At 56.9% G+C, this 19,356-nt stretch overlaps 7 protein-coding genes across 7 annotated transcripts; 4 read left to right on the top strand and 3 right to left on the bottom strand.

Moving 5' to 3' along the window:
• Positions 1–375: 375 nt before the first annotated feature.
• On the top strand, positions 376–1,099 carry LTHEOB_7807 (Alkyl hydroperoxide reductase subunit C; the record flags this gene model as incomplete). The annotated part of the gene is made up of 2 exons (XM_035517214.1): positions 376–541; positions 636–1,099. 2 exons carry the CDS (start codon positions 376–378, stop codon positions 1,097–1,099), a joined length of 630 nt encoding a protein of 209 aa, XP_035370826.1.
• Positions 1,100–1,765: 666 nt separating this feature from the next.
• Positions 1,766–2,641, top strand: LTHEOB_7806 (Alpha beta hydrolase fold protein; the record flags this gene model as incomplete). Its single annotated transcript, XM_035517213.1, has 1 exon — positions 1,766–2,641. One exon carries the CDS (start codon positions 1,766–1,768, stop codon positions 2,639–2,641), a length of 876 nt encoding a protein of 291 aa, XP_035370825.1.
• Positions 2,642–2,896: 255 nt separating this feature from the next.
• Positions 2,897–4,129, bottom strand: LTHEOB_7805 (Nitrilase cyanide hydratase conserved site; the record flags this gene model as incomplete). The annotated part of the gene is made up of 2 exons (XM_035517212.1): positions 2,897–3,877; positions 3,947–4,129. The coding sequence occupies 2 exons, from the start codon at positions 4,127–4,129 to the stop codon at positions 2,897–2,899; spliced, it is 1,164 nt and encodes a 387-aa protein (XP_035370824.1).
• A 2,341-nt stretch (positions 4,130–6,470) lies between these two features.
• Positions 6,471–7,385, top strand: LTHEOB_7804 (Para-nitrophenol 4-monooxygenase; the record flags this gene model as incomplete). Its single annotated transcript, XM_035517211.1, has 1 exon — positions 6,471–7,385. The coding sequence occupies one exon, from the start codon at positions 6,471–6,473 to the stop codon at positions 7,383–7,385; it is 915 nt and encodes a 304-aa protein (XP_035370823.1).
• A 391-nt stretch (positions 7,386–7,776) lies between these two features.
• Positions 7,777–8,628, bottom strand: LTHEOB_7803 (uncharacterized protein; the record flags this gene model as incomplete). The annotated part of the gene is made up of 3 exons (XM_035517210.1): positions 7,777–8,115; positions 8,166–8,338; positions 8,391–8,628. 3 exons carry the CDS (start codon positions 8,626–8,628, stop codon positions 7,777–7,779), a joined length of 750 nt encoding a protein of 249 aa, XP_035370822.1.
• A 4,451-nt stretch (positions 8,629–13,079) lies between these two features.
• LTHEOB_7802 (Isochorismatase-like protein) lies at positions 13,080–15,613 on the top strand (the record flags this gene model as incomplete). The annotated part of the gene is made up of 8 exons (XM_035517209.1): positions 13,080–13,127; positions 13,182–13,269; positions 13,323–13,393; positions 13,503–13,735; positions 13,797–14,496; positions 14,550–14,781; positions 14,860–14,942; positions 14,999–15,613. 8 exons carry the CDS (start codon positions 13,080–13,082, stop codon positions 15,611–15,613), a joined length of 2,070 nt encoding a protein of 689 aa, XP_035370821.1.
• Positions 15,614–16,701: 1,088 nt separating this feature from the next.
• LTHEOB_7801 (C6 transcription factor) lies at positions 16,702–19,263 on the bottom strand (the record flags this gene model as incomplete). The annotated part of the gene is made up of 8 exons (XM_035517208.1): positions 16,702–16,883; positions 16,977–17,322; positions 17,383–18,017; positions 18,321–18,637; positions 18,694–18,795; positions 18,845–18,900; positions 18,952–19,141; positions 19,196–19,263. The coding sequence occupies 8 exons, from the start codon at positions 19,261–19,263 to the stop codon at positions 16,702–16,704; spliced, it is 1,896 nt and encodes a 631-aa protein (XP_035370820.1).
• Positions 19,264–19,356: the final 93 nt, after the last annotated feature.

Raw genomic sequence — 19,356 nt, 5'->3', positions numbered from 1 at the left:
TGGTTTGCATTGCTGCTGTTGCTCTTGTATCCGCGACAGAGGTGCTGAGTGGAAAGCCAATTCAAGTGGACATATACCCGTTGGCTGTGCGTAGCTTCCAGTTAATCTGTCTCGATGGAAAGTGAGGCCTGGTCGACTTAATCCAATCACCACTACTAAAAGGAAATACATTATAGTTGTGTGACATAGCGTTAGGAATAAGGGAGCGGACATCGGAGATGGCTAACCAAATATAGCAAGTTTCCGTAGTAGGGCGAGTTTCGCCGACGTCATGGCGAGGTTCGTCATGCGCCCTTGCAATGTTCCCCACCGCGCTGTGCTCTTCGAGTTCTGCTTTGATTCGCATCGTATGACGGCTTTCACATCTCAGTCAACATGACCTTCCAGCAGGAGCTGACGTCCTGGCTCTCTCCGGAGGCCAAGAAAACCAATGAAGTACCGGCCATCGGATCCAAAGCTCCGTCATCAGAGCGGCTACCCGTCCCAGGCGCTGACGGCAAGCCTGTGGTTGTGACCTTCCTACGGCACTGCGGGTGCCCCTGTATGTGCAACCATGACCTTAATATATTTTGTTTTTTCCAGACCCCCCACCACAGAAAGTAAAATGCTAACGAAGAAACGCGCGCGCCCCGCAGTCGCAGAAAAGACGTTCCGCAGGCTCCGCGAGGCGGCATCGGGCAACGCGGACGTGCGGTTCGTGGCCGTCTCGCACAGCGACCAGGCGTCGACGGAGCGCTGGCTCGACTCCCTAAGCGGCGGCGGCGGCGGCGGCGGCATCACCACGGGGCCGGCGGTCGAGCTGGTCGTCGACGCGGAGCGCGACGTCTTCGCGCAGTGGGGGCTGGGCGTGTCGTCCCTGTGGCACGTCCTCAGCCCGTGGAGCATGTACTCGGTGTACCGCCTCGGCCGCGACGAGGGCATCTGGAACCGCCCCACCGAGAGCGGCAACCGCTGGCAAACGGCGGGCTCGTTCGCCGTCGACGGCGAGGGCGTCGTCAGGTGGGGCGGGCCGGCGAGGCAGGCGGATGACGTGCCCGACTTTGGGCAGGCGGTCAAGGCGTTGAGGGAGCAGCAGCAGCAGCCAAAGGCGAACCTGTGAGAAGGGGGGGAGTCCTGCGGGGTGTGGTGGTCATTGGGATATCAGGTGGTTCGAGGCGAGAATGGTCCATTGAGGCGGCGGGAGAGTTTGGGCAGCGTATCGCATGAATTGCGCCCTTTGGAGAGTCAAGGTCGACATCCCAAGCAGGAAACATCTGGGCTGTGAGACAGAGTCAGCGGTGCGGCGGACCCCAGTCAGTCGCAAGCCTCTTGGTGGCGCTAACCGACCATCTCGACTCGTGTAACGGCTCCGCCTTTCTCTCTCTTCTACCTACAACATCCGACATGATGGCAAAAAAGCAGATTCAGATACGCCTTCGCCTTTCCGAGAGATGTTCCTCTGCCTCTACGCATGGGTACTTTACCCCAGCTCGGGCGGATGATCCACGGCAGCCCTGTAAGGCCAGCAACGGATGCCTGCGGAAGCCAGTGTCGCACGTACACCCCTTTGCCTTGCGATACGACCATGCGAACACCGTGCGAAATTAAAACAGTCGCTAGAATGCTTGCTCCCTATACGTGCTCACCGTCTAGCTCTCTACAATAGCTCGCCTAAATGGCAACTGAGTCGGTGAGTTTGCATAAAAGGCACGCAGGAACCCGCACGAAGATCATCTTTACACTCAAGCTCAGTGATTGCCTTTCGTTTGAACCTACTTTCATCACCATGGCTGCCAAGGCTCTTCTTCTTCCTCTCCTCGCCATCTCTGGCCTTGTGCAGGCATCTCCTCTGGCTGCCAGGCAAAGCGAGGCCTGGACTACGCTGCCCGCCACCCCGAACCTGCCTGCTCCTATCAGCAGCACCAAGGCTGCCATCAACGGCGTCGAACTTTGGTTCCAGAAGTACAATGAGGCTGCAGGCGGCACCCCTGTAGTCTTTATCCACGGTGGTCTCGGATACTCTGCCTACTTTGGCGATGTCATCAGCTCCGTCTCGAAGAAGCACTACGTCATTGCCGTCGACCGCCGCGGCCACGGCAGGAGCACATATGGCGCCAACGACAAATTCACGTTCGAAATGTTCGCCAAGGATACCTACGACCTGCTCAAGGCCGAGGGCGTCGACAAGGCCCTGTGGGTGGGCTGGTCCGACGGCGCGGCGACGACGCTGGCCGGCCTGCTGGACAGCACCATCTCGGCCTCCATCTCCAAGGCCTTCGTCTTCGCCGGCTTCCAGAGCTTCTCCGACACCAACACCACCTTCTCCGACACGGCCATCTACTCCGAGTTCGTGTCGCGCTGCGGCACCGAGTACGCCCAGCTGCAGCCTTCGGCCAACTTCAAGGACTTCGCCACCAAGGTCGGCACGCTCGAGGCCACCCTGCCCACCTGGACCGACGCCGATCTCGCCAAGATCAACGGCGCCAAGGTCACCATCTCCGGTGCTGACCATGACGAGGCCGTCAACCTCGATGTCCCCGAGCACTTGAACTCGGCCATTTCCGGCAGCAAGCTGGTCATGATGACTGGTGTTAGCCACTTCGCCCCTGTCCAGGACCCTGCCCAGTTTTCGCAGAAGATTGAGGACTTCATCGCTGCATAGGCGCTGTTTGTGGGAGTTTGGTGTCTGGCGGAAAAGAACATTGTAAGAAGTCATTGTAGATATAGAGTTTATGCAAGCAAAAATGATGATACGCTTGAAATGCAGGATGCAAACTATTCCGCCTTCTTGATCCTGATTGCTGCCGGGTTGTGGTGATATTGCGATACACGATCAACCGATTGACTGTTTTGGACTTGAGGATGACCACTTCACAGTTCTAGCCCTTAAAGTGAGTAACAGGGCCATTATAAGCATTCACCGGTCAAATCCACGAGTCCTGCTCCATGCTGCCTCGAACCCTTCGGGCATGGCTCGGTCCTGCTCGTTCTTTGGTACGTTCGAAGCTTCTCTCTGCGTGGGCTCCGGAAACTTTGGGGCGACGCCCTCATCAGGCCACAACGGCTTCGTGTTGAACTTGAAATCAAGAATTTCAGGACGCTTGTAGTGGCCGTTCCCATCAATCCACACCTTCACAGGACCCAGATCCTTGAAGTCTAACTCAGCCGTGACAAGCTTCTCCTCAGAACCGGTGTGCGGACCGGCCAAGAAAGAGCAAAAGGGATGGATGACGGCCGACCAGCCTCCACCGGCCTTCACGAAGTCTTGTTGCCCCAGATTTGCCTCCATCCAGTCCAGACACTGCTGGTCGACGTAGTTAGAAGCGGTAAGCACGAAGGCTTGAGCGGTCAGCGCGTGCGTCTTCATCAACGCCTCGATCTGCGCGTCAGCCACGGGCTCAAAGCCACGCATCGTCGACAGCGCGGGCCACGCGCCCACGTGGACGTGCTGGTTCTGGTCGATGAGTGCCTGGCGCGCGCCGTTGAGCGTGTTCTCCCAGCAGCAGAGGCCGCCGAGGTTGTAGGCGGCGGCGCCGCCACCACCACCATCACCATCATCACTGCCGCCGCCACCACCATTCAGCTTGGGCCTGACGACCCGCAAACTCCAGCCGCCGCCCTGAGCCCAGACGAAGCGCTCGGCGTACGTGGGCTGCAGTTTGCGGTGCACGCCCAAGATTGCGCCGTCCGAATCGACGACGACCTGCGAGTTGAACAGCGTGTAGCCGCCTCCGGGCATGCGTTCCGACACGCCCAGGCTGACGGTCACGCCTGCCGCGCGGCACGCCGCCTGCACGCTCCGCATGCTCGCGTCGCTCGCGTCGCAGACCACGCTTTCGTCGGCGTACTTGGCCAGCGCGCCCACCTGCTGTATCGGCGGGTAGGCCTCGCAGAAATACTATAAGGGCGCCCAGTTAACTACAGCTCGGCAATTTAGATTTCACGAATGCAGAGAGAGAGGGCATACCGGGTAGCCGGGTATGAACGTCTCGGGGAAGCCGAGAAGCTTGATGCCCTGCTTGCCCGCCTCTTCGATGATCCGCACGACTTTGGCTGTGGTGGCTTTCTTGTCCATGAATACCGGGGCCGCGTGCACGGCGGCGGCTTTCAGCTTCATTTTGGGGACGACGGCAGTTGAAGATGAAGCCATTGCTCTCTCAGCGTGGTTGGTGGCCAGGGTCAACTGGGGAGTTGCGCTTTGCTCGGCTAGGATGCTGGGCTGCTGCAGGGTGGGAGATGTGCCGGCGGGATGTTCAAGCTTGTAGGTACTTGCTGTGTGACGCAGAATTGGGGGGGTTTTGACATGCGTAGGCGAAGCGGGGCAGCATCCCTGCTGCACGTCGCGCCCGCGCTTCATTGCACACCGTTCGTCAACGGATCGGGCCGCCTGGACGGAGAGATACTCGCAAACTGATCTACACTCAATCACTTTCCCAATTCTCGCCGGCCTCGGCCATGACTTCGTTAATAATCCACAGATATATCCTGCCTGACGCAAAAGCCACGATCTGTACGTATACCCCTTGAAATCAAACGTGAAGCCTATCTGAAATACTTCGGAATAGAGGATTCCTATGAACAATAATCAAGGCTGCTTGAGTACTGGAAATCATCCATGCTCACTCTTTCAAAGAGTCATTTAATATGCCCAGAAGGCGAAAGAACAAGGGAATAAAGCCGTAATATGAAGAATGATTTTTGGCGTTTGAGAGGAGGTGTCGGGGAATAATTTCTCCCACGAAATGGCCATGTGGGCTAAGAGAACAGGGATGCGCTAAAACCAATGACAATGTGTTACGGAAGAATTTTGCGTGAGGTGAGAGCTCGGCGGAGATGACGTGCCATTGACAGCGAAGATTCAGTATGCAGGGAAGAGCTATGATGCCAATACATCTACGGAATGTACCTCCGCAGGTTCAGAGTATGGCTCACCGATCTATCAGCCCCCCCGAAAGGATTTGTCGACCATAGAGCTGAAGTAAAGTTGGGGAAAGAACGTCCAATCCACGGAATATCCAAATGCCAGGAAACACGATAGCTTCGAATCTGTACTGAAGATTTGTTCCGGTAGTATGGGAGATTGCAGGCAAGATCCAAGGGCTGAGATCGAAAGATCGCGGATCTGGCGCCGTACCACCATACCTTCCGTTGGGTGATCTTTTCGGATGCTCCCGGGGGCTGATGCATTGCCACGAGGAGTGGTTGGCGATTCGTTTACGCTAGGATGGGCTATGTCGATACAACTCTTGGGAAGCCCCTAGATGCATGTCTCACCTGCACGTCACGCGGGTGCTATCCTTCACTTACATGTGTTTTCACATGCAAAGTGCAAACGAAAAACATCATCCTGCAGCTCTGTAAGCAGGAGCAACAGCCATATAATCAAATCATTGCCCTGGCGCCAGCCCACGCCGGCCTGCATGCACTCTGTTCCAGAATGGTTGCTTCCATGGGTGACGGACGGGCATCTGCGAGATTGGCATGGGACACCGAGATCCGTCCAATTGCCTGGTACGCTGCCGCTCAAGGCGCCCGTAGCGCCGGCGCTTCTTATCAACATGGCTGGTGTGGAGTATAAATAGTGTGGATCTGTGGGGTTGTCGTGGCACGCACGTGCATGCGATGGACGGCTGTAGTCACCGCGTCAAGTTTCGTGAAAGCCATGGTAACCCCGCTCGGCTTGCATGTGGCTAGTTTGCTTAGGAGAGTACCAGATTGGTACCGGGCCTCTCGCTTACCACTAGCTATACCTGCCCTCCGCATCCGGTGAATAGTCATATAGCGTCGAGGGTCAGCACCATCCATTCTTCCGGCAATAGACGGCAGTTGGCTCGTTTCGCTTATCTGAGTGCGTCCGCCACGCGGCAGAAGCTGTGAAAGTAGTTTCGAGACTTTGGTGGGCGGGTACCTCGATAGAGGTCAGGAGATAGCTAGTTGTTGAGCTCACTCAGCACGCAACCACCCACGGTACCCAGCGCCATGGCCCCACGATAGTTGAGCTAGCTCGCTATGACGAATAGCAGACTCTCCAAAAAAAAAAAGAACCAAATTACCGTGCCCGGAAGGAACTACTAATAAGGAACATTGCTTGGCATCCCGTAGTAGAGTCGACGCTTGTTTCTTGTCCAAACTGACTGGCATCATAAGCTGATGTGAGTATGATTTATTCACGTGATATACACCTGACTGCGCGCAACTCTGTCCGTTGGATTTTCGGCAATTGTATCTCACTTGCGCGCAGTTATGCCGAAGGGGTGTTACGATAATCGACATCGGGTCCCCACGTTCTCCGTACTCGCGTTCCTTCCGCGCCTCGCCCTACGACGTGTCCACTGAGAAGGTAGTGATTGAGGTGTACAACAAAGCATGATGCGAGCACTGGAGCGAAAGGAGAAGAATCCCCGGGCACTTCGGAGCAGTCGTTGTAGTATAAAGCGCGAGAGCCTTCGTGCAAGCTCGGTGCACAGAACACTTTCTGCCCGCAGCCCGAAATGACAAGCAGCAGCAAAACCAGCGTCGTAATCGTGGGGGCCGGCCCCGTAGGGCTGATTTTGGCTCTGCGACTCGCCCAGGCGAAGGTCGACGTCACCGTCGTCGAGGCTCAAAACAAAATAGACGACGCACCGAAAGCCATAGCTCAACTCCCGGCCATTCTTTCGGAATTCAAAAAAGCGGGGATCCTTGAAGACCTGGTTGCGGCGGCAGGTACACTGGCAAACACGACTTTCGTCTTTCGGAGGACATCCGACTCCTCCATCATCTTCGAACCACCGCATGACCCCAACCGGCCCGGAGTTTTGCTACTACCGCAGGGAGAGCTCTGTAGGATTGCTTGTGAGCATTTGAAGAGGCTTGAAAATGCCACCGTGCTCATGGGTCATGCTTTGCTGTCCTTCGACGATTCTGCGAACGGCGTCACAGCTAGAGTCTCTACCCCTGACGGCCCCGAGAAAACCATCACGGCTTCGTTTCTCGTGGGCGCAGACGGAGGTAGAAGCACGGTGCGGAAATTGGCGGGGATTGGGTTCGAGGGAGAGACGTTGCCATGCCAGCTTGTAGCGTCGGACGTCTACTATGACTTTGCCAGGCATGGAGGTTTCAAGCATGCCAACTTCATGGTGGACAAGGAGAACTATGGCCTGATCAGCCAAATCACGAATGTCGGATTGTGGCGCGTATCCTTCAGCGTTCCTCTGGGGTCCGACATGAAAGACATCGAGGCGATTGCTCCCGAGAGATATGAGGCCATGTTTCCCGGACCGCGGCCGTTGGAGTACACAATTGATCGGCTGGCTCCTTACAAGGCGCAACAGCTCTGCGCCACAACCTTCCGCACAGGCAGGGTTCTCTTGGCTGGTGATGCGGCACACTGCAAGTCCCCCCGCCCCGCCAAGTCCAACGGATAGTGGTTGGCTGACATCAGGCACAGTGACGAACCCTTACGCTGGATGGGGCATGGCTTCGGGTGTTTTGGATGCCAGCAGCCTTGCAGATGCCCTAGTCTCTTGCTTGCAGAAGGGAGCTTCTGAGAGCCTTCTAGATGGCTGGGCAGAGGCGCGGCGTGAAAAGTTCCTCAAGGCCATCGATCCGATCTCAAAGGGGTGTTTCTGGGCTGTGCAAGACCCGGATGTCGATTCCCTCCCGCAGAGGCACCCACTCATCAAAGCGATGAAGGCAGGCAAACCACCGAGCATGGGTACAGACGTAACCATGCTGCCAGGGTACGCACAATAAGCTGGAGGAGCCGTGAGATCAAATACAAATGAATTTCTTTGTGCAATGCTCTTATGGACACTCTTAAACCTTGCTTTTTTCTTGCCCTTCTTTAACCGCAGCCTCGATACCCTCTGCGACTTGATCAGGCACTGAGAGGAAAGCAGAATGCGCACCAGAATTCCTTCGGATGGTGGCGTTCAGGGACTGAGCCATTGCCTCTTGAATTTGCGGAAGGAGGATGGTGTCGCCATCGCAGATGAAGTACATGCAAGGGATGTCATGCCACGGCTCGTAGGTCGACGGGCCGGAAAAGACGGCAGCAGCAGTATGGGTGAGACGAGCGCCCCACTTGTCCTGCTCGGCGGGCGAGAGATCAGGGAGAGCAGTTGAGGCTGGTAGGTCGGCGAAGACCCTGGGACCCTGCAGAAATGAGACAGCATGCCAGGGAGTGGCACAGAGAAATGACCTACCTCGAACCTCATCCATGGCAAGGGCTGGCCGCCAAGCATATCGAGCAAACTCTTCCCTTTAGGAAGAGCAAATGCGGAGAGATAGACGATCTCCAAGATACCACCCTGCTTCCCCTCCAAGGCGCGCTGCCTTGCGCCGAAACCCTCGCTAGCGCAAGATCCGACGACTCCGCCTGGAAAGTGGTGGTGAGTGGGATGGACAGGTATTTGTCAGACCGGACGTACCGTAGGAGTGGAGGACGAGAACCACGTGCTTGGCTTGTTCCTCGACCAGATTGGTTAAGGCAGCCCTCAGCGAGGCTACATCCGTGTCCAGAGTTTGGTTCGCCGGCTCGCCGCCCACTGAGGGATGGTCAACGGCAACGGATTCATAGCCCTTCTGCTGGAGCAGGTGACGTAGAGGGCCGAAGGCGTCAGAAGGCTGCCAGGCGCCCGGAACGAGAAGGATCGTCGGCTTCGACATCACTCGTGTCCGCTATCTCCAAGAATCGCGATGCGGAGGATGGCATGATGTCGCGGCCTTATATTACTGCCGGTCAAATTGGCCCCCGCTGCGTGGTGGGGCGTTCGGCTGGGCTCGCACGAGACATGGTGGACCTCTTCCCTGATCTGAGTCGTGCGGCCGGAGGTGAGCCTGCTTGCGGGCGTTGAGACTGCCGTCAAAGGCTTCCGAAGCTGTGGTGTTGTTGTGGTTACAAGCGGAGTTAACCGGAGCGGTGCGTCGCTCCAATGGGGAGGCACAGCGCGGCGCGGAGCGCTCCTTCTTCCGCCCATTCATCATCCTCCCTCTGATCATCACCTTGCCATCTCGCCGAACTTGCCGCACAACCTCGCCTTTCGCTACCATATACCGCCTCCCGCAATCGGCAAATGCGCCACGCTGCCCATCGTATTTGCGTTTCTCTTCGCCGTCGCTTCCCTGGCCGTGGTTCCTCCACTCGCACACCTCTGAGACGGGCCGTGCAAAATGTCACGATCGGCCGCAAGGCTGAGTTAAACTTCAACTCACATGCGGAGGGCAGCTTTGGACGTCATCCGATACACCCCCGCAGTTCTACCCCGCATCCGACACCATCTCAACCGTCACGCTAGGTAGGTACTAGTACTTTCAAGTCATCGCTTATCGCGAAAAAAAAAAATTGTTCAATTGATAGGTAATGACTGCTATCGCCATGCGTCCGACTTTGCGCGCCGGCTTTCTCGCCGGATTATCTATCTTTATTGCCCCTGCGAGCCGTCATTACACCGGGTCGGAAGAAAAGCTTTTTTTCTCAAAACTAAACTGTTAGCAAAGAAGCTCGTCGATTGAGAGACAACGCCCTTTCTTTGCTTCCGGCGGAATCCCTCTAGGCCCTTCACATTCACGTCGATGGACTTTGCCACCCTCGCCGTAGATCCATTTGTTGCCGTCCGAAGCAAAAGGGTTCCTCCACACCGGCGCCGACGGCGTGTCTGGAGGCGTCCCTGCTCCCGGGAGCATTGACGTATGAGCATTGGCCGAATATGCCGACGACGCTTGTGACGACGAGGAGTCTCGGCGAAAGCGTAAGTGCACCGAATCGGTCCTTACGAGCTGCGGACACGTCGAGTCGCCCATGTGGAATTGTGAAGAGACGGATTCTCGGCCGAAGTATTGGGGCGCTGATGCGGTCCTTTCTTGCGGCAACGGAAGGAGCAATGCCGACTTCTCCGCCCGGTGTTGCGGCAACACTGTGTATCGCGGTTGTATTGTCGGGTGATGTCTCGCGTCGTTCTTCGGAGCGATTTCGAACCTGTGCACTGTCAGCTCTGATGCAAGGACCCTGGGGCCAGAACATACGTAGGCTTGTTGATGCTCACGTCATAAATTCTCGGCCTACCCCTCTTTTTATGCTCCGGGTCGAAGCAGTCCATCTGTGGAGCACAGCAATCAGCACACGGCCCAGTTGAATCATTTCTCATCCACTCACCCCTCTTCCGGACGCCACGCATCGTTTGCAAGGGCGCTGGTCCTCACAGCGTGCGTGGAGTCTCCGGCAATGGTTGCACGCCGAGTTCACGGGCACAGACGGTCGTCTTGTTCTGGGTTTGTAGTGCACAGCGTCATCGGCCATTTGTTTTTGCCCTGACACCGACCCTACTAATTCTCAGTCAGCCTCAGCAGCGGATATCCCTTCTGTACATGCTAACCTGAGTATACAAGCATATTGGGATGTCGAGTCGGAAAAGAACTAAGGTCTTGCGGAAATCACCAGGCCCTGTCTGAAAAGGTCGTCGAGATTGTGGCTTGATATCAGAGTAAAGGAGCGCGTGGTCATTGAGCGTCCATTGCCATGTGCGGCGGAGAGACAGGCTGGTCCTGTAAGTATATGTATGGGGACTACGTCTTAGTGACTGGAGACCGATACTGGGCCATCCGCTGGAGATGGCTCCGGACGGAAACGTTGCACGGGTCTCCGACGAACAGTCCAAGCCCGCAAATTGGCGGGGCGGGGAAGACTGAGGGCATCATACAGCAGGGCGTCAAAAGCCGGTGGTCAGGGATCGTTGCTGACGCCAGCCTCCAACGTTGCCAGTCCCATCCGCATGGTTCACCTCGACGCTCTATACCGTCGGACTTTTCTCATCCAGCCGCCGCCGCCACCACCACCTGAGCCTCGCTCCAAGGGCTGGCGGATGCGACGCTACGGTGCTCGACGGCCTGTGGCAGGCGGGACCGCATGAAGCGGTCTGGAAGCGGCCTGAATGCAGACGCGCTCCCGCGATGAGCGCATGCATGCGAAATAAGCATTTTGGTGAAGATTGTGGTCGTAAAAGGTTAAGTGCAGAGGCTACGGCCCGTCACTTGTGCCCTGAGAGCTCATAGGAACGGGGGGAAAAGGACCTATTTGGCATTTCGGCCAATCGCATTTGGTCGCTGTAGTCAACCAGCGGTTCCTACTGGCCAATCAGTCTTCGCTCTCTGTTTCGCAAACGGCATCCAGCTTTTCCATTACGGCTTTACCGATTGGGCATGTGCTCGTGGCCAGCGATGCGCTATAGCTGTGTTGCCCAACACACTAGTTGCGCCTCTCGACTGATGCGCAAGTTGAAATGAGGTTCAGCTGTGTTGTGCCGCTGTGGAGCGACACGGACTTCGCAGGGGTTCCCGCTCGGCAAGACGATGGGCCCTGCTAGGAAGCTTGGAAAGGCTTCCGATAGGCGGTTGGAGGGGAACCATCAAGGTCCCGTCCCTGTAGAAGGATTTGGTTCTGCAGAGGTCATGGTGGGAAGGAATATCCCGCTTGGGACCGAGCCAGCGATGGCGCACGACCAGCTTTTCTGATCGATGCTTAGCGGACCGCGCCAGACGAAGAGCTTTCCGCGTACCGCTCTCTAACCCGCCGCCATTCGCCCGGCCTTCTCTTCCCTGGACAGCCACAATTCTTACTGTAGAACCTCTCGCTGCCGAGGCCTCTTGCTCGATTAACACTCTTGGCCCGCCACGCCTACTTTTCGTCCTCGGCAGCCGTTTGGTATTGCGATCAACTGACTGCGCGCCAGATGCAGTAAATGCTCGCCGGCTTTATTGGCGTAGAGCCTTGGATCCTATCCAGCTTCAACACTTTTAGCATGCATCCTATCCGAAACACAGAACAACAGACCGGGCATTGCCCGGGAATATGGTTGATGCTACAGTAGCCGAGCTGAGCCGGGGATGCGACTGTCGTTTGCCCATCTGCAGGCTGGAAAAGAATTCTCCTGAGTGCAGCCCGCATTTCAGCAGGGAACTGGCAACATCTGTCGCGTTCTGGTGCCCTCAACACGCATGCTAGCGCAAACCATGGCCCCACTGCCCTTGGCTTGTACTCCTAAAGGAATGCCCCCACAGCTGCCACCCACGCATGTGTTACCGTCGATTGGAGCTGTCAAAACCTCCACCGGACCAAGATTGTGCACTGCCCATTGATTTTTGCCCTCGGTCCGGAGCTCGCCCTATTTGCACTGATAAAAGGCTTTTGAGAAAGCGTCAATCGGACTTCACCGGACGGTGAGTTTCTCAAATTCTTACTATCGGCGATTGGAGCTGTTCAGACCTGAATGGCACGCTGACGAAATGTGGCTTCTCCAATCTAGATCCGCAAATGGTGTTGTCCAAGCACCGTTCATGCAAGACGAAACAGCAAATGGCCAATGTCCAACCAGATTCTGCGCAATAATAACCTTCAGCATGACGAAAAGGTTGCGTCAGCAGTCCTGAGATTCTCTTGGCCCCAAGTGTCGTACTAAGCGACCTGTTCGTCCAGACTTGAGCTTCCGCAGATCACACAACTTCACTGAGAAGCAGGTTTCCGGGTGATGTGCATGTCTTGCAGACGGAGGAAAGACTGAGCCGGAAATAAGATTCCTTGGCACATTGGACGAGCAGCCGGCGGCCAGACTGCGGAGCCAGGGGTGGAAAAGGAGCAAAAGTTTACCGCCTGGAACTATACACGGAGAGAAAAACGTACCTATCGAGCCGAGGCGGATGTGTCGGGTTGATCGACGTAGGTGCCGGGTCCCTGCGTACGTGTAGCTATCTCCAGATCACCACCCGACCCCGCTTATCTGCCAGAAGCGGAGTAAATCATGACTCGCATGGCCCCCGCAACTCGTTACATCCCGACGGATCCTGATAAGACCCTCCAGCCAAACCCGCTATCGACCATAGAGCACGCTCAAGTACCTGACACGGTCCGCCTCCGTGTCCGCCTCCGCAGCGACCGGATGTGGCCCCTTTCAGGACTCCAAGATGGCTGATTGGCTGCCTGGAGATGGCTACGGCATTGACAAGATAGGCGCGATGACAACGCGTTACCTCTGTCGCGGTATATATTCAGCTAGAATTCTCCGCGTGAGCAACGGACCCCATCTCTCTGTCTGTCCAATTCCTCATCATCTCGTCGCTTAGCAACAATGAATCATATCAAGGCGGTTTTCGCGAAGTGTGCGGAGGAGCAGCGGGTGAGGCAGCGCTTGCCATGCACATGACGTATCCCGAACTCACAAGCAATACAGTCCGCACTCATTGGCCATGTTACCGCGGGATATCCAACCATGGAGGAGACGGCGGATGTACTCCTCGCCCTAGAGGCGGGCGGAGTCGGTAGGCACGCGACTTTCCCCCTCTCCAGCACAGCCACTGAGACGGGACGACAGACATTATCGAACTTGGTGTACCGTTCACAGACCCCATCGCGGACACGCCGGCCATCCAATCCGCGAACATGGTAAGTGGAGCAAAACCTGAAGCATACGTATCCCCTTCACAATGGTGCCAAGAGCACTAGGTTCGGTCCAGAACGCCCGAGGAACTAGTGGGCTAACAGTTGCGCGTAGAAAGCACTACTGAACGGGGTTAAGATGAGCACTTGTTTGGAGATGGCGCGGACGGCCCGAAGCAAAGGGCTGCATGCTCCGGTGCTCCTGATGGGCTACTTAAACCCTTTCCTAAGCTACGGTGAGGAGAAGATGATCAAAGATGCCCGCGCGGCGGGCATTGACGGCCTCGTCATCCTCGACGCCCCGCCCGAGGAGGCCGTCCGTCTGAGGAACTACTGCACAAAATATGGGTAAGAATGGCGAAACGCGGATATTATTGAGGATGGATGCTGACAAGGGCGCCGCAATCAGCATCTCGTACGTACCGCTGGTCGCTCCGACGACCGACGAGGCCCGGCTCGGTGTGCTGGGCAAGATCGCAGACTCGTTCATCTACGTCGTGCCCGGTGGCACCCCCAAGGCGGAGCTGCCCAAGCTGCTGGCCAAGGTGCATCAGTTCGCGGGCAAGATGCCAGTGGCCGTCAGGTCGGAGCCTCAAACGCACGAGGAGTTCTTGGAGGTGGGAGCTGTGGCTGAGGCCATCGCCACAGCCGACCCGTTGGCATGTGTGCTCGGAGAGGCGCGGGCAGGGCAGGCGGCGGCGGACGTCAAAGAGCACGCGGCGTCTGTCAGCGGACGCCCGGCGGCCGGCGGCACGGCCGGGTACAAGCGGACGGACAGCGGCACGGCACTCGTCGATCACCTGGAAGCGCTCGCGGTCGACAGGGAGGCCACGATCGACAGCGGCACGCACATTGAGGGGTTCGGCGGGCAGTACGTTCCCGAGGCCCTGATGGGGTGTCTGGCGGAGCTGGAGGCGGGGTTCAAGGCCTGCGTCGACGATCCTGCCTTCTGGGAGGAGTTCCGCTCTCACTACTCGTTCCTGGGCCGGCCGGGCCAGTTGCACAAGGCGGAGCGGCTGACGGAGCACATTGGTGGAGCTAACATTTGGCTGAAGCGGGAAGATCTGAACCACACGGGCAGTCACAAGATCAACAACGCCCTGGGACAGGTGAGAAGCGCAAGCCGGGTCCATCGGGAGATTATACTGACTTGCTGCTGCAGATCCTTCTGGCCCGCCGCCTGGGCAAGAAGGAAATCATTGCGGAAACGGGAGCTGGTCAGCACGGTGTGGCAACAGCGACGGTGTGCGCCAAGTTTGGCATGAAGTGCACCATCTACATGGGAGCAGAAGATGCACGGCGCCAAGCGTTGAACGTTTTCCGTATCAGATTATTGGGCGCTGAGGTAGTGCCTGTTGAGGCTGGGTCCAAGACGCTGCGCAACGCCGTCAATGGTCGGTTCCCCTATAGAGGCTCTTGTCTCCCATCGTCCGTTTAAACGTTTCTAGTGCTGACAAGCTCCACCACTACAGAGGCATTGCAAGCTTGGGTCGCCAACCTGTCGACGACCCACTACCTGATTGGCTCCGCCATCGGGCCCCACCCGTTCCCACAGGTAAGACGACCATAATTCTCCTCCCGACGACGTTGCTAAAAAAACCATTTTCACAGATCGTGCGCACGTTCCAGAGCATCATCGGCCAGGAAGCGCGGGCGGCGATGCTGGAGCAGGCAGGCAAGCTGCCCGACGCCGTCGTGGCCTGCGTGGGCGGCGGCAGCAACGCCGTGGGGCTCTTCCACCCGTTCGCGGGCGACGCGAGCGTCAAGCTGCTGGGCGTCGAGGCGGCGGGCGACGGCACCGACACGACTCGACACAGCGCGACGCTGACCAACGGCACCGTGGGCGTGCTGCACGGCGTGCGCACTTATTTGTTGCAGGACGCCGACGGCCAGATCCTCGACACGCACTCCATCTCGGCCGGCCTCGACTACCCGGGCGTCGGCCCCCAGATGGCCGCCTGGAAGGCCTCCGGCCGCGCCCGCTTCGTCGCCGCCACAGACGCCCAGGCCCTGAAGGGCTTCCGCCTGCTGTCCCAGCTCGAGGGCATCATTCCTGCCCTCGAGACGTCGCACGCCGTCTACGGCGGCATGGAGCTCGCTCGCGAGCTTGGTAAGGGGAAGGATGTCGTTATCAACATTAGCGGTCGTGGCGACAAGGACGTCCAGACCGTAGCGGAGGAGCTGCCGAAACTCGGCCCGCAGATTGGCTGGGACTTGCGCTTCTGATGTGTTGTTTAGTTCCTGTTTGTTCAGTTTTGCGAGCAGTATATCTCCCAGCCCGTGTGCTGTGATGCGATTAAGACCAATGAGAAATATTTTTTTGTTTACTTTTTGCGTCCATGGATCCGTCTCTTTCCGCTACAGTGTTGGCCGGGTGATTATTCTTTGGTTTTGTTGACACGAGCAAAGTCAGCAAGTAGTAGTGCTTATGATATAGCTGGCTCGAGAGGGTCCATTCCCGAAACGCCCTACTTCCACGAGCTCATGCCAGATTGACTTTGACCCGGTCCATTCATCCTTCGAACAACGGAGGTGGGACCGGGGCCAAGCCCTTGCAACGGAAGGGACAGGGCAACAACACCAGCATCGACTACTGGAGCGGACCTTGATTTTTTTTTTCTCCCTAATTCCTACGGCTCGACCATCGCGGTGCTAAATTCACTACCAACTATAGTACACACATGTTCGCCTCGGCAGAACTTTATTAGCTCCGTTCATAAAATGTCCTTTTAATTCTTTCCGCTAACCGTCGATAGTAGTGGACAGAAAGTTTCATTGTCCGCCAAGCGTAATGGTATGTATGTATTGCCCGTTGGGGGGGTGGTCACGGGTGCAGCGTAGGTAGTAGCCGGCTTACCCACTAGCGTGGCGCGGCCCGCCCGGATCCTCGCGACCGAACAAATGGCTATATAGCGACTTTCCGATCGCAGCATTTTGTGGAATGGTCAAACTAGGCGGCGCGCCCGCCGGAGTGTGGCTTGGTTCCTTGAGTCGATTTGTTCCCCCCGATCTCTTCGGAGTACGGCCGGACGCCCATTTCTTACACTTACTGTTCGGACTTCGATGTGGAGCCCCTCCCCCGTTTGCCCGCTCGGAGGTCCGGGGATCGTCTCTCAGGTGTCCGGGTTTCCTTGGCCTTCTGCAGATGAGAGGAAGGAGAATTTGTTGCATTGCGCAGAGACATCTATGATTAAGAATACATAGGAAACCATCATACCAAGCCTATGTGCCCAAAGAAATCGTACAATTCATCAACACGTCAACAGTGATAAAGCATGCCCAACTCGTGACTACGTATACACACACAACCTCGGTCAGACCTGCCCAAACGACCACCAGTCGTCTACCCCCCTCACAAAGTCCTGCCCTTGGGCGAAATAGCTCTGCGCCAGTACGGCCAGCTCATCGTTGTCCCCCATTCCCAACGCCATCGAGTCCATGATATCCCCTCCTCCACCCCCCACTACTCCACTTGCACTACCCCCACCGCTGCTTCCTATCGTTGCTGTTGCGCCTGCTCTGCTGCCTCCGCTCCCAATTCCCCCGCCAGCACCACCATTTCTACCAATCGACCCCGCGGCAGACGTACCCGGCGTCGACACGCTGTTGTGCCTCGCATTGCCGCCGCCGCCGCCGCTTTCTCCGCGCGGATACGTCGGCTCGGGCAGCAGCCTCGACGACACGACCTCGCCGTGCGACGTGCCACCTGCGACGGTGCCACTCGGGTCGCGGTAGTGCGGCCAGAGGCTGGATCCGAAGAGGGAGCCGGAAAGGTCGCCAGTCGATGATGTGAAGACGCCTTCAAGGATCTCCCAGAAGGTGGTCAGGTCGATGAAGACTTGGCCCGAGGTTTCCGAGGGGGTGTTGGAGGACGAGGAAGACGAGTCGTGGTAGGAGGCCGAGACAGTGGCTTCGAAAGACTGGAGCTTGGAGGCCTGGGGGTGCTTGTGTTAGTGATTTGCGTGCACTTGGTAGAGGTCTCAGGAGGTGCTTACGATTTGAGCGATGTGCGGCCAGTGGGCACCTAAGCGGCGCACAAAATCGAGGCATTTGAGAAAGTTGTTGCGCTTCTCGGTGCGGATGCCGGCGTCGTCGGCGAAGCTCTGCTGCAAGTAAATGGTAGCAACGACGGCGACGCAGTTACCGATGAACGGGTCGGTGACGCGGAACGACTTCTCCTCGACGAGATCCACGAGGTGGATGACCCAATCGGTGTGCGAAGCGATCAAATCTGCCGTGTGCTGAAGGAAGATTTCCGGGATGCTGACACGGAAATTGCGTAGCCGTAGGGAGAGGATCAGTGGGTGATTAAGTAGACACATAATAGTATGGTAGATGATTTGCGAGAAAAACCAAGGGCACCAATAGTCTCGTTGCTTTTCCAACTCCTCGGTGGGTCGTTCGTCGAATTTGGAAGGGCGGAATCGATGCTTGTAAGGCATGTGCGACTCAAACTCCATCATGGAGACCATGATTTTCGAGTACTCAGACTCAGCAGACCATGGAAAGTGCACGCCGGGGTTGGCTCGTCGCCGTGCGTAGCGGACGGCTTTGTGCCAATACTGGCTGAGCTGAATGACATATGCGGTTATGCCCTGATCTTTGACACCATCTTGGACCACCCTTGCATCTACGCTCGGATCGGAAAACGGAGGTTTTTTGGTACTTGTAGGAAATCTTGGGAAATTTTCCGAATCTTTTGATATTGAAATGCCGCAGTTGCTTCCATGAAGTTTTTTCATAAAGATGATGCTCCAAAAGCACCGTCGTCTCTCTTCGTGGGCCGGGTCTTGTAGTGTTATGTGGCATTCACTAGAGAGTCCGGCACTTTCAGCGAGATCCAACGCCAACGAGGTTAGGGAGCTCGCTCTATGCGTGTTTCCAACTGAGATTCTTGATTAGCTTGGTAATGGTGAGAGTGAAATGGACATACCGCTGAAGTCAACAAGGCTGAGGAGGCAAAGGGCCTGCAAGGTCGAAAGCTCGATAGGCCCATGGGATACTCTCCGCATAACGAGGGTGCGAGCGGCCTCTGCATATCCCCGGACGGCTTGCTCTCGCCTATCACGGTACAGAGGATCATCTGAGAAGCGCACAGCCACAGCCAGGATACCAAAAAGAACCTCAGGGTCCTTCGTGCCTAGGGTGGATATAAAGGTCTTTGGATCAAACAGAGGAAGCGGTTGGCCATTGCAGTAGAGAAGGTAGAGCTCTGCCACAGAAACTATCGTGTCCCACTGTGGCAGGGTGCTAGGTGGCGGTCAGCATCAGGAGAAATGCTCGCGGAGGCCAAGAGGACTACTGACCTTGCTGTTGCAGGGGGAGAAGGCTGATCAACTGGAGGCGGCAAGCTGTTCAGGCCGGTAGAAGGGGTAGGAGTAGGCGGGCTTGCAGTCCACGGGATGCGGCTGCGAATTGAGTCAGCACAGTGCGCAGAATGCGGAAGAGGTGGCCTACTTCAGCGCACCCAGCACTTCGGCGACTTTGGTCTCCAAGACACTCAGGCGATCGGCCTAGGCGAGTCAGCAAAGCTGCAACAAGCAGAGAAGTGGAGGGAAACGCACCCAGGGCCCAGGCGGGCCGGCGGATTCGGCAGTCTCGCTGACACTGCCGTGGCGATCGCGATTGGAATCGGTGGTGCCGCCGGCATATTCGCTAGCCGCCGGATGGTCGGTGGCGTAGTAGCAGGTCTGGCCGAGGCGGGAGCAGTGCGAGCAATTGGGCCGCTCTCCCGGACAACGTGATTTTTTGCGCCTTCAGGATTCAATGACACAAGCCAGACTGAAAATTGGGTTGTGCTGGACTTACCGGCACGGCTCGCAGGCCTGGCGAATGCGCTTGGCGGGACGGTGCTCCGGCGGAGGGACGGAAGACATAGTTTCGGTGTGTCAAAGCCCCACAAGCTTTATGGAAACATCGAGGCTGGTTCTCGCGTGAGAATTCCAGGGTAACATGTGGCCTTCAAATGG

Source organism: Lasiodiplodia theobromae (assembly GCF_012971845.1).
Source record: "Lasiodiplodia theobromae strain AM2As chromosome Unknown scaffold_24, whole genome shotgun sequence".
NCBI classification, from domain to species: Eukaryota; Fungi; Ascomycota; class Dothideomycetes; order Botryosphaeriales; family Botryosphaeriaceae; genus Lasiodiplodia; species Lasiodiplodia theobromae.
This window is presented reverse-complemented; position numbering and strand designations above follow the sequence as displayed.